The 13,591-nt window shown below is 46.2% G+C and overlaps 1 protein-coding gene across 5 annotated transcripts in view; it reads right to left on the bottom strand.

The window, feature by feature from the left end:
- Window positions 1–748: 748 nt before the first annotated feature.
- Window positions 749–13,591, bottom strand: part of SLC68A1 (solute carrier family 68 member 1) — a 16,118-nt gene continuing 3,275 nt past the window's right edge. For all 5 annotated transcript variants that reach the window (XM_077930180.1, XM_077930179.1, XM_077930178.1 and 2 more), the window contains exons 3-11: window positions 13,033–13,304; window positions 12,471–12,550; window positions 10,853–11,302; window positions 9,265–9,382; window positions 8,340–8,436; window positions 7,709–7,880; window positions 6,460–6,653; window positions 3,852–5,120; window positions 749–3,477 (exon numbers count right to left, since the gene is read on the bottom strand). In XM_077930180.1, the coding sequence (XP_077786306.1) occupies window positions 4,867–5,120; window positions 6,460–6,653; window positions 7,709–7,880; window positions 8,340–8,436; window positions 9,265–9,382; window positions 10,853–11,302; window positions 12,471–12,550; window positions 13,033–13,197 (1,530 nt within the window). In that variant the 5' untranslated portion in view covers window positions 13,198–13,304 and the 3' untranslated portion in view covers window positions 749–3,477; window positions 3,852–4,866. The remainder of the gene's footprint in view (window positions 3,478–3,851; window positions 5,121–6,459; window positions 6,654–7,708; window positions 7,881–8,339; window positions 8,437–9,264; window positions 9,383–10,852; window positions 11,303–12,470; window positions 12,551–13,032; window positions 13,305–13,591) is intronic.

Raw genomic sequence — 13,591 nt, 5'->3', positions numbered from 1 at the left:
TTCTCCTTACAGCTATGACAGCTTACTCAAGATCAAGGTTGTGAAGATGCTCCTTACAATAGGTGCCAACATTTAGCTTACCTATTTGTTCAGAACAGACGTTCCCTAATTCTTCAGCTAATTACTTCTCCTTTATACTAGAACCTTTATTTATGGGCTTAATATAGAATAAATTAGCAGTGGAGCTCCAGGACTCAAAAGAGCAGTTTGGCTTAGAGTGCTAGTTCAAACAGCAAATGCAAGGAATAAGCCAACAAATTTTCCTCTAGTAATTCTCCATTCTAGCATGGATTTTGTACTTGTGCAGAGAACAGACCTGTCTGTAACATCCCATCTTCTCTGCACACTTGGTCACCATCTGCCTGGGATGCAGAATCTTTTTTTCAGCTCAAAGGTTGTATTATCTCAGGGTCAGGTTTCAAGAGGCCGCATGCCAGAGCAATTGGTGTGATTCTCTTTTGTATATAGCAAGGTGCATTCCAGCCATGAAAATGGCTCTCCAACCAAACGAGGCATTCTTGGAGGTGGGATAGAAACACAATAATAAATAAAAAGCAGGTGCTTGCAGGAACAAGGATGCTCTACAAGCTGGTAAGGACATCCTACAAGCTGTGCTCAGTGTTATAGTTGAAGGCATGAGAATTCCTGGCTTAGCAAGGGGATAAACTCTTGTCACACCAGCTCTTTAAAAGAGCCCTCCATCTTGATTACCGTGTACATTCCCAAAACACCACACTACAAAAATAGCTTTAAAAAGAAAGACACTTTAATGAAGTAAGTTTTGACGCACTTGGCTTGTTAAATTAGAGAAATAAATTACAATGTAGCCATCGAGTGATACAAAAGTGATACTGTAAACATTTTCTCATCATCATTGCTCTCACAAATTGAGAGGGGAAATGGCAATTACAGTGGCTGGCTGGGCTACCGCCTGTAGAAACTTGAGAATGCTTCCCCACCCCCTCCAAGTGCCACCTGCTTCGGCACACAAAGAGAAGGATGCAATTTGGTCCCAAGGAGATCTGGATTCTTCCGTTTTCTACAACGGCAGCCAAAAGGGTCTCGGACCAAGAGCAGAGGGATATTCCAGTGAAGGCAGCTATTGAACTCGGGGGTCACAGGCCTCTAACCCTGATTCACACAGCCAGCTGCCTTCCTCCTTCACTGCCTGATGAAGGCAGGAAGTGATTCTCAATCCCTCAGAGACCCAAGAAGATTCAGCTCTGGAATAACTTCAGGGAAGCCTGGCATTCCCCTAGCTTCCCTCAGAGGTGAGTCATCAGGAAAAGAGAGTTGTGGAAAGAGCAGAACAGTCCTGAGGAAATTCTGCTTGCCCTTCCTAGGCAATATGAGGAGTGAGGTACTTGCTACCTCTAGGAGCCTGAGGGAATAACTCAGGAAGTCTCCCCTCCCTGTCTTGGCCGTAATCTACAGTCTAGTAAATCTTTTTGTCATTAGATGATGGGCCACTTCCTGTGACTGATACTCTGCAGCCATGCTTGGTTTTGCAACTGTCAACTCTCCTCCTCTTCAGAAAAGGCATCATTTCCCCCCCTCAGCCATGTGCATAGAACCACTCTCCAAGGTCTTGTGCACTTAAGTCAATTCTGTAGGGACTAGTGTAGGTCCAAATTGCTTTGCTCATGAGGAGGAAAGGGAGGACGACGACTAGTACCTCAAGTATAAGCCCCAAAGGCAGAATTATCAAGTTGCCCCTGAAGATTCCTGTGCTGGTAAGTAGAATAGCTACAAGCTTAAAAAATATCTGGTCCCACAGAAAAACTAGGATGAGTGTCTCCTGACAAAGGAGGCTGGTCTTTCATCCAAGTGAAGGGATGGGGAAACTGTGCCCCCCCCCCCAGATGATGCTTGACCACAGCTCCCATCATCCCTGACCACAGGCCATGCTGACCAGGGGGACGGGACTTGGGGAAATTTTAGAAATTCATTCTAAAACAGCTTGGAACAGCTTCATTCAAGGTTAAGCCCGTTGTGACGTCAAAACTTGGTGGCCAGGTATACCTCCAAGCTTCTGGTGACACAGCTCTGCATCCACCTCACAGACCCCCTGCTTTCAGCACAAATCCTGCCATCGCTGCCATAGTGTAAGAACAGGGTGCACTTGTTCTCTTGAAAAGGGTAAATTCCGAGAAGAAAGAGTGCTGTTTCCCCACAGAGTGAGCATGTACTATAAGTGGAGTACCCAGATGTCTTCTGGAAGGAGTCAAGTCACATTTTGAAGAGATTCTGGCTTTCACAGTTAAACTATGCCCTGATAGGATGGGTGCAGGGAGCGAGGTATGCCAAACAAATCCAGTGCAGAGGGGAAGGATGAAGGTATCAACCCTACTCTCTAGCACCCAAATCAGAGCCAAGGCTCTATGTATGCAGTTCCCAAGAGGTTAGGATACAAGTACCAGGATACTCCTAGTTTACTCAATGTTTCCCCATCAACTTGTTAGTAATATACAGCATCTTTACCTGACTACTTAGCTTCCCAGTGACTTCCTCTGGAATGAATAAAAATAAACATGATCAGCAAGCCAATATTAAGAATTTTCTTTTTTCTTTTTTAAGGCAAGGTGATGACTTTTTCTGGACCAACTTTGGCTGAAGATAGCAGATGCAAGCTTTTAACACTCTCATGACCTCTTCAAGGTGGATCCTACATAGTCCTGCCTTGGGGGCGGGGGACACTCCAGGAGGTACCATATTTTTCACTCCATAAGACACACTTTTTTCCTCCTAAAAAGTAAGGGGAAATGACTGTACATCTTATGGAGCGAATGTGTGGTCCCTGGAGCCGAATTGCCCAGGGGCAAAAAGCAGATTGTGTTGAAAGGGAGTATTGAAAGGAAGCCGCTGAGCAGTTGATCGGCAAGCGATCGGGAGGGAGATAAGGCTGTGGGTAAAGGAGGCTGCCGGGGGAGGGGGGGAGGTAAAGACAGCGGATTTGCAAGGAGAGGAGACAGGAATACTAAAACAAGCAATGAGGAGAGAAATTAGAAGAAAAGGAGGAGCAAAAAAGTGCTCCAGCTAAAGAAAAGATGCTAAGGCAAACAAGAGGGAAGGGGGTGTTGAAACGAAGCCGCTGAGCAGCTGATCAGCAAGCTGATCAGGAGGGAGATAAGGGACGCTAGCAGTAAAGGAGGCTGCCTGGAAGGGGGGAGGTAAAAGCATGGATCCTCAGGATTTTTGCATTGGGTCACCCCAAATTCACCATCAGATCACATATCATGTGTGTGGCTACAGCATGAACCACAACAATCATACATCCACTGTTTAGTTCAGAATATTTTTTTTCTTGTTTTCCTCCTCTAAAAACTAGGTGCGTCTTATGGTCAGGTGTGTCTTATGGAGCGAAAAATATGGCATGTTACGAAGCTTTGGTCAAAAAGGACTATCAGCCATACAGGCTGAAAGTCTATGGAAGTGCTTTAGCTGCAAACCAGAAACTTTGCTGGACGTGGTTACTGCCTGTGATAGGTAAAGGTAAAGGTACCCCTGCCCGTACAGGCCAGTCTTGACAGACTCTAGGGTTGTGCGCCCATCTCACTCAAGAGGCCGGGGGCCAGCGCTGTCCGGAGACACTTCCGGGTCACGTGGCCAGCGTGACATCGCTGCTCTGGCGAGCCAGAGCCGCACACAGAAACGCCGTTTACCTTCCCGCTAGTAAGCGGTCCCTATTTATCTACTTGCACCCGGGGGTGCTTTCGAACTGCTAGGTTGGCAGGCGCTGGGACCGAGCAACGGGAGCGCACCCCGCCACGGGGATTCGAACCGCCAACCTTTCGATCGGCAAGCCCTAGGCGCTGAGGCTTTTACCCACAGCGCCACCCGCGTCCCACTGCCTGTGATACTGTGTTTTAAAATTTAGAACAATTACAGCAAAATAAGAGAATCAGAGTTGTCAATGACAAAGGATCCCGTGGGACAGCGGCTGCGGCAGCCCCTAAGTCAGCCCCTGGTCCTGCTGGCGGGGGTGAGAAGAAGTGGGCCTCCATGGACCCTAAGGCCCAAGTACAAAATTATAAGGAGCAGAACCAGTGCCTAACTATTGAAAAGGAGCAGCAAAACACAGACAGACAGGAGGGGGAGGAGCTGAAGCTGCTGAAGGACAAGGACAAGGCCTTGGGCCCAGGAACTCCAAGAGAAGCAGAACAAGCTGGAGGGAGTCAACAAGAAGCTGAGCAAGCAGATGAGGACCTGGCCAGCCACAAGAGGGAGGACAACCTAGAAGAGGAGCTAAAGAGTGTCAGGGCCCTCAACCGGCAGCTGCGTGAGGAGGCCAAGACCTCGGCCCAGAAGCTCCAAGAGAGCCATGAGAGGGAGAAGCAGCTGGTGGAGCAGTTGTAGCTGCTGCAAGAGACCATTAAGAGACAAAGCCAGAGAATATTGGAGCTGCAAGCCAAGGATTTGGGAGATCAGAGAGGGCAACATCCATGTCTGCTGCCGTGTGCTGGAGAAAGAGGCATGGACCTGCCAAACACAAGGAAGAGTGTTTAACTTTTGTATATTTATAGAAAAAAAATTGAGCAAGCAAAAAAAAACACACCAAAAACCAAAGCAAAACCCCGAACCAAACCATTAGTAACTAGAAACCAAACCATATCAATACTGCCTGTGACCTTCATCAATTACAGTTGGCCTTACTGAATCAATTTCCTCCAAAAGTTTGGGTAAGGAGGTGCATTTTTAAGTGACGCTGAAAACCAGGTAACGGCAGCGCCAACTCAAAAGCTTCCACTCACCAACTTTAACCAAGAAGAGTATCAGTTGCCCTTTTTCTTCCACCCACGCCTTGTTGAGTTGATTCTGCAGGAGTCCAAAACGATCAGGGACATTTTCTGCTGATACACGGGAAAATTAAATGGTCTTGATTTCTTGGGACTGACTTTCCGTGAAAGTCTGGCGCTGAGCTTTCACTCTCTGGAGGTGCCTCCCATGCAGGGTGAATTGTGACCAGCTGAGGAGCTGCAGCAATGCACATGTGATGGGGACAAAAACAAGGAGGTAGAAGCAGCCCTGGCGCAGCGTCGGTTCCCAGGCTGTGTTGGAAGCCAACTTGGGCTGGGCACTCACGATATTGCTCAGGGCATCCCGCTGGAAAATGTCGTAACCTGGAACATAAATTGCTGAGTAAGCTGAAAGTGGACTTGTTGACATTATGAGTGTTGAGAGCGTCCAGTTTCGATCTAACTATTGATCATGCAAAACAGACTCTGTGATTTCTACTTGAAACCTCTTCTTCATTTCTTCCCTCTATTACGCTAGCTGCAAATCCAGGCGTCTCATTTCCATTCACTGGAAGCAGCAATCTTTGTGAATTTTCCTTGTTCAAGGCAGCACCTTTCCCCAAGAATGATGTTTTCTTGGCTGCTTAGGAGAATTTGCTTGGAGGGAGGGCTCCATCCTTGAAACATGAGGTGGAAATCCCCTCCCACACTACCCTTGCCCTTGAAACTGTAGTCAAAGGCACCTAGAAAAGGTTCCGAAAAAGGCAGCCAACCATCAGGGGAATGGGGCAACTCCCCTATGAGGAAAAGTTGCATTGTTCATGGCTTTTTAATTTAGAGAAAAGGGAGTAAGAGGGGACATGGTAGAGGTGCCTGCAGAGTCGGTAGAGCATGAGACTCTGAACCTGAGGGTCATGGTTTGAGCTCCACGTTGGGCAAATGATTCCCGCATTACAGGGTTGGACTAGATGACTTTTGTGGTCCCTTCCAACTCTACAATTCTATGATTCTGTGAAAAGGATGCATGGTGTGGAGAAAGTGGACACAGAAAGGTTTTTCTCCCACCTTGAACTCTGGACCATCCAACAGAGCTAAATATTGGAAGATTCAGGACAAAGGAAATACCTCTTCACAGTCAAAATGTGGAATTTGCTCCCACAGGAGACAATGATGGCCACCAACTTGGATGGCTTTAAAAGAGAATTAGATCAATAACTGCTAGCCATGATGGTTAGGTTCAACTCTGAGTGCCATTTGCTGGAATCACAAGCAGGAAGAGCGCTGTTCTGCCCAGGCTTCCCACGGGCATCTGGCTGGCTACTGAGAGAGCAGAAATCTGGACTAGATGGGCCTTTGGCTCTTTTTATGTACTGAGGAACTAGGATCTGTGCACAACTAAGCACCCTAGCCTGCAGCTTCAAGGAGCAAGCTCACTAGGCGCTCCCCTAGAGACAGAGCAAATACTGAACATTCCACTGGGGAGAGACAGTCTTCCTTAATGGTAAGTTCATGTTCCAGCAACTGAACCCTGAGCAGGGACACAACATGTCAGGATGGGGTACAGATCGTACAAGCTACACCCAAGAAATATCCTGCGGGGATGGGGAGTTCCAAATGAATATCTTTGCCTATATTATTAACAATTATCCTCCACTCTGAGGTCAGAGAAACCATCAATTGTTGTCATCTCGATTCCCATTCCACCGCCCAGACCATCACCTACCAGTATAAGCACACAGGAGCCAGGTGCCAATCAAGGGGGCAAAGGTCTGGCCTGGTTTGGTTACCAAGGCAACCATGCCAAACAAGAGGGCCGAGGCAGCCTGCTGCCTTCGATTCAGCACCAAGTCTTCATCTACCAGGTCGGTGACCACCAAGTTCAGCAGCTTACAGGTCCCTTCCGTGAACACGCGGTTGCTGGGGAGAAGAGAAGAACAGGAAGGTTAACAACAGACATGGGCACTGTGGACCCTGAAAGGGTTGCAGATAATCAAAATATATACAGAAGAACCAGAAAAATTTACTACTGTATTTACATGCTTGCGGGTACAACCTACAAGGAGGTAGTAAAAACAAATGGGAAAAGGTCCTGCCTTGGATCACATGGGTTTTCACCACAAGCAACCCTTAGCTTGATTAGCACATTTTTTAAAAGTCCGTTCCCCAAATTCATGAAAGCTGGATTTTTATTTAAAAAACAGCAAACACTGAGTTTTTCAGGATCTTAAGTTCCCATGTGCCCATGCATATAACTAACACAGGCATCCCCATACTTGGCCCTCCAGATGTTTTGGGACTACAATTCCCACCATCCCTGACCACTGGTCCTGTTGGCTAGGGATGATGGGAGTTGTAGCCTCAAAACATCTAGAGGGCTGAGTTTGGGGGTGCCTGAACTAACACCTCACCCTGTCTGAAGATAAAGGACTCACCTGTTGCCTCTCTGGATGATTCTGAGAATGCCCATATTCTCAGCAGATATAAAAAGCTGAGCACACAGCCAAGAATTCAGAGTTCAGCAGTAGCAGCAAATGTGGTACCCAACCCCGGATGTTGATGGGCTATAATTTTTAAAAAATATTTATCTAGATTGTTTCATAGTAGAAAGCTATCAAGGCAGAGTACAGAACACATAAAAATGTGTTCCGAAAACGACAATTCTCACCATCCCTGACCATTGGGCCTTTATGGTTGGGTTTGATGGGAGATATGGACCAAGAACATCTGGAGGGGCCTCCAGCTGTTTTTGGACTACAACTCCCATCATCCCTAGCTAGCAAGACCAGTGGTCAGGGATGATGGGAATTGTAGTGCAAAAACAGCTGGAGGCCCAAGGTTGGGAAACACTGGTCTAGAGTCTAGCTTTGGCTCTATGACTCATAATGCTTAATCAACTACCCCAATGCCATGGACATGGCCTGTTGTTCACACCCAGGCCAGTTCCCCAGGGCCTTAGCAGGAGAGTGGGGTACCTGGCTATGAAGAAGCAGAGCAGGTAGATCCAATCTGGTCCAGCAAAGAGCATAATCACACCGAGCATCAGCTTCAGGAAGAAGAGCCCTCGCACCACTGCATATACCCCCCACCTCTGGCAGAGAGACAGGAAGTAGAGGTTGTTGAGATGAGGAGCCACGTAGGAAACTCCTAAGGAGAAAAACCAAATGGGTTCAAAGAGAGCAAGCATTCAGCTATGGCTCATTATTGTCATAAGGAACAAATGAGGTTTCAATGCATGCAACCAGCAATAAACAAACCTGCATTCTGTTGGAAACAATAAAATTACATTTGAGACCATCTGTCTAGCCCAGCCTTCAAAAACCTTGTGCCCTCATTCTTTGGACCGCGGGTCCCAGTCAGCCAAGGCTGATCTAGTCTCGCACAAGGAGTAAAATAGTCCTGGTTAACATTGCTTAAGATTTCTCTAACCAACACACTAGAGGCAGATTTAGCAACAAGTTTTCATCCTTCTTTCATAGCAGCTGCATTTATCTGAATTTGGAGAAATCCTCCCCATCCAAATCCCCACCAGTTTCTAGGTAGATCTCTCTAGTCCATTTCTAGAAATCAAGCCTCCACCCCTCCTACTCCCAACCTTGGACTCACCTAGCAGAAATGATCCCATGGAGAGTGAGATACGGTCAGACAGCAGGTGCTCCAGGAAGAGGGGAAAGAAGTTGCTGTTAAAGTGGCAGTGAAAAACCTGCAAAAGACGACATTTGTGAGACCATTAAAAATGGCAGTTAGAACTGTACATAATGTATCAAACCACACACAAACATGCCATGTGGGGAGGTAAATGGAGGTGTTGTGCCAAGACGCTCAGAGTGCACAACAATCTCTAGCAGGAGCACAGGAAGAGAATAACTATGACACAGGGAGGCGGCGGCGGGGGGGGGGGGGAGATGGGAATGCTCTCTCATGGGCTCTGCTTTGACATCACACTCTCTCAAAATTACCCTGAAAGGCTGTGCTCCAATCATTTAAGGTGCAGAAGCAGCTGGTTTCCCCTCATCCCATTTGTGCCACACCATAGGATGGCTGTATCTACATCAGCATCTGCCTGGAGGCAAGAGGAGGGCTGATGCCAATAGCCTTCTGGACTGTCCTCATGCAACCAAGCGACAGAGATGAGGGGGTGAAGAGAGAGCCTTTGTTTGCCCCTGTGCTATAGCCATTGAAAGGCTGGCTCCAGCTCTGTTCCTCAAACAGAAGGCCTTGATTTGCTGTGGGAGAGGGAAGGATTTTCCTGAGAACACAGATTCTTATCACAGACATGCAGCATGCAAGCCCTTCTTTGGGCCTATGCAGGAAATCAAAGGCAATTTTGATAAAGCCTGTGCATCGACTGCAGACTGACCTGTGAAATTCTTTCTACAAAAATCCAGATCAGTGTCACATTCTAATCCACACCTCGCCACATATTTATCGGCTACAATAGGCAGGAGGTTGGCCTCAGGAGCAAGACAGATTTATTCTGTCATGCGGGAGGCCACTTGGACTCTGATAGGTGGGCCCATGCTACACCTACCTGGATCAGGTTCATAGAGACAAACCAGAGAAAGTTGCGGTGTCGGGAGAGCTGCTTGAGGTACTCAGCCAGAGTGATTCTCTTCTCTTGTTGCACAGATGGATGGTCAATATACAGTCTGGAGGAACAAATGGACACATTTCAGTCAGTATCAAGTGATGGATAAGGTGCCAAGTTCAAATTTGTATTCGGTCACAGACTTCACCTGGTTGAGCATGTTGCTTTTGCAGTCTTACAGAGCTTTTGAAAAGATAATACAGGATAGGCCCAAGGCAGTCACAAATGAGCTCCTTAAAATGGCAGAATGCAAATGACTCAATATGTTATTGCGCAGCCAATTTAGATTCTGTAACAGTAACAACCATCACACTGTGTTCTTAATGTTCTTACCAGAGAAGTCTGCCTTTGTCTTTTTCATAGAATGTATTTTGAACTAGTTTACATAATCAAAAGGCAATAAAAAAATACAATTTATGCTTGATTAAAAATTGACTAGGATAAAACTACTAGGGGTTAACTAGTATCACTGAATTAACTCCAGCACAGAAGGCCAGAATCATATTTTTTTACAGAGAAACATTTGGAAAATCATTTTGACAGACTGTTCAATACAGTATTTTGCCCCAGATTTTTGCTACCAGCACTTGACATTCAGTGGTGAGATCTATACACACTGTGGATGCTAATATCTTCTTTCATCCTTCTGCATCTCAGAATATTGAAGCTAACACTTTCATAGAAAGGGAGGCAGAGCAAGGGCAAAGACTGGCACTCAGCTATCACTAAATATATTTAATCATATGAGGTACAATAGACCACCTGGGCCTTAGCAGTGCTTTTTTCCCCTTGAAAAATGTTTAGGGGTACTCTCATTTTGACTCCATTTTATAGAAAATCACCATTTTATAGTTCAAATTGAGAAAAATAAATACAGTAAATGGACAAAAGTACAAAGATTCATCAAATGTTTAGGGGTATGCGTACCCCCAGAAAAAGCACTGATTATATGTGTTGTTTATCCTGCCTTTCTAAAAGCAAAATCACTTTGCAAAATACACACAGAGGGAGAGAGATTTTGAAAGCACAATTTTCAAAAAGACAACAAGACCACGGCTAGTACTAAGTAGGCACTGCTCCTAACCTTGATAGAGGAAAGGAACAAGATACAAGGTATCTCCAGAAGACAGGCCTACTATGCATCCACTTGCCAGCTGGACCCTATGCCAGCTAGTCACATCCAGAGAGTCAAGTGTAAAATCCCATTAGCCCAGGTACTGAAGACATGGTCACATGTAGGTAGTTAATTCACTGTGTAAAAGCTTTCCATCACACTAGGAAGGCATGGCTTCCTTGCCCTCCCATCAACCATGGATCAAGAAGCCCAAATGCATGCTTTATTTTTTAACCAAACTGCACACAAATTACTTACAAATCACTCTCCCTGAACTTGGGAATGTTTGTGCCTGCTGTTTCAAAGAACCTTGCAGCGTATTAAAGTGTCTGCTGTTGGCCTACAAGCAATACACTATGCTCATTGGACAGCATATTTAAAAGGAGAATGGTTATTATGCAACCCGGCGCCACTCACTCTTTCAAAGCTGCATTTTCATCCCACTTGACGTGTCCCTCAGTCTGAAACCTCTGCCTCAGGAGCCATGTGGCCAGGGTAAAACCAACTGCTGAGCCGAAAGCCAGCACCACGCAAAATATCCGGAAAGAGAAGAAGTCCTCCTTGTTCCACACAGCATAGGACATGAAGACAGAGAGAGAGCCAATGGCACTGAAGAGTGATGAGTAGAAATTGAGGCCAGTCCTGTCCTTTGCGGACACAGCGAGGTCAGCGAGCAAAGCGTTCTGGTTGAGATCCACCATGGTGAGGAAGCTGTCGTACAGGCAGAGGCAGATGAGGAACTGCAGGCCTGGGGTGGCCCAGGCAATCCAGAAAGCCAGGAATGACATAGCAAAGAGGGGGCCATTGCGGCTCAGGGCCTTGAGTCTCTTCAAAACCACTTCCGGAGTGGAAATCGCCACTCCAGACCTACAAGAGAAGAAACACATTGCCCATGAAAACTGGTTGGGCCTCCTCCCACAACTATAAAATTACATAGTTGTTTTCCTCCTCTCCAACTTTTGTGTTATCCGCCCACCTCGCATTTCTGCTATCCTCTTTCATCACTGTTTAGCACTCTGCTTCCTGCTTTGTTTTGATTGCCTAAGTTTGTACCCCATTAAACCTGTGTGTGTGTGTGTGTGTGTGTGTGTGTGTGTGTGTGTGTAGTTTTCTCAAAACCATTGCATTGTCACTCTGGACACTGGTCCACCTTCCCTCCATTGTCATCACACATGCATATATATCACAAACTCATCCTTCAGGTGTGGACCTTCATATAGCAACAGTACCATCTACCCACAGGAATGAGGCATCAGCAGGCTTGGAATAATCCAAAGTTTTGCAAAAGTGAAAAAACCCCACAACGTAAGGGGATAAGGACACAAAACAGCTCAATATGGACTGAACATGCTCAAGGGCCACAGTGTACTGTCTGTCTGCTGTAGAAAACCAGAAAACGGGAGAGGAGGGGAGAGAAACGGCAGTTCCTTAAAAAGAGCATGACTGGCTGGAAGCTTAGACTCCACTGCAGTGTACTGTTGTAGGTCCCACTTTTGTTGTTTATAATGCTCACACTGCACCATTGTGCACACAGGAAACGGCCTTAAACTGACTCATACCATTGGTCTACCCAACTCAGTGCTGTCTGCACTGACTGGCAGGGGCTCTCCAGGGTTTCTGACCAGGGTCTCTCCCAGTTCTTCCTAGAGATGCCAGAGATTGAAAATGGAACCTTCTGAATGCTGGCCCTTCCTCAAAGAAGCTAAACCTGGATAATTCACCATCACAGTGTGCAAATTCATCATTCAGCAAAATAAAAACACGTATCCACCATTTCCAAGAAGAGGAAAAGGATTTAACTCATTATTGGTACCAGACAAGGAGGGAGGGGGGACGAGATGAAAGGCAACCGGACTGCTAGTCAAAACGAGGCCCACATGTACAACTGAATGGGTTGAAAGTTGTGAGAGTTGCCTCCAGAGAAATATGCTTGTTAAAAGAAACTAATCATTTAAACATGTTCTTTCAGTGGTCTCCTTGACCCTTCATAGCAATCCAGCACTCTTTAATATTCAATGCAGACAGCTCTACTTACTGTTGCGTGCTAAGGAAAGCCCGATCACTCAGCCAGCCAAAGAGAGGATCGTTGAGGCTGTTCCAAATCAGAAACACAGTCTGGAGGAAAAGCACAGAATACCCAGTGAGACAGCCTGTGGTTAAAACCACTTCAACATCCAATCCTCCTGCTGTAGACATAATTATTATTTTAGTAGTTAACAATGTCCGGCTTAAAGACTTCTGCAAGCAATAACGGAAGTGGTCACCGATACGCAACAGCTTTTCTATGCCAGTGCTCTCCAGATCAAATACTGCCCTTGCGAATGGTCACTTTGTTGATTTTAAGTTTGACGTAGAATCGCCACCACTTTTGCACTTCGTTGCCATTTAATCTCGCTATTTACCACTGTTTCTGATAGAGACAACTGCCAACTGAGGATGAACAGTTTAGGAACCTTATTCACAAAAGCTGTGCCATAAAATACACAGTATTATTAGCCTTTAAGATGCCACGAGCCTCTTTGTTGTTTCAGAACCCAGTTATCTAGCTCTGACAAAGCAGGGAGGAAATGTAAGTTGATAAAAAGCTCAAAACTCACCTCTCCAACCCAGAAGGAGAGTTTATCAATCTTATATACAGAAACAAAGGTGTCCACGTAGTAGAGGAGGAAGACGTTGTGCAAAATGGAAATGAAGAGGGACAGAGACCCGTAGACCACCGCAACAGGCAGGTTGAAGAGGCAAGCCAACAGCCTGAACCCCATGGTGGCTCACTCAGAGTCCTTGGGCTGCCCACATCACCTCCAGTTCCAATAGGGTCTCTCCCTCCAGCACCTACTAGTTCTTGGATGGAGCCGAACCATCATTACCCCTGCCAGAGAGACAACAAAATTGTGCAGTTCAGTTTCTTAGATTCAGCGCATTTCCTCTCCCTGACCCACCTACCATCACCAAAAGAACCAGGTCCATTTAGCTTGGGGCAAAATAATAATAAAAAATAATCCAGCTGCAGGCAGTTTTTGCTCTCTGGTTCAAAAGGAGATTTCTAATAGGATTTAAAGGCTAAGGCTGTCTTACAGTAGCAAAGAAGGTTTACTAAGCCAGGGTATCAGCTGGCTGCAGCCTTCAGAGCCGAGGGAGACAGAGGAGGGCCTACTG

This window comes from Podarcis muralis, chromosome 6, assembly GCF_964188315.1.
Source record: "Podarcis muralis chromosome 6, rPodMur119.hap1.1, whole genome shotgun sequence".
Lineage (NCBI taxonomy): Eukaryota > Metazoa > Chordata > Lepidosauria > Squamata > Lacertidae > Podarcis > Podarcis muralis.
This window is presented reverse-complemented; position numbering and strand designations above follow the sequence as displayed.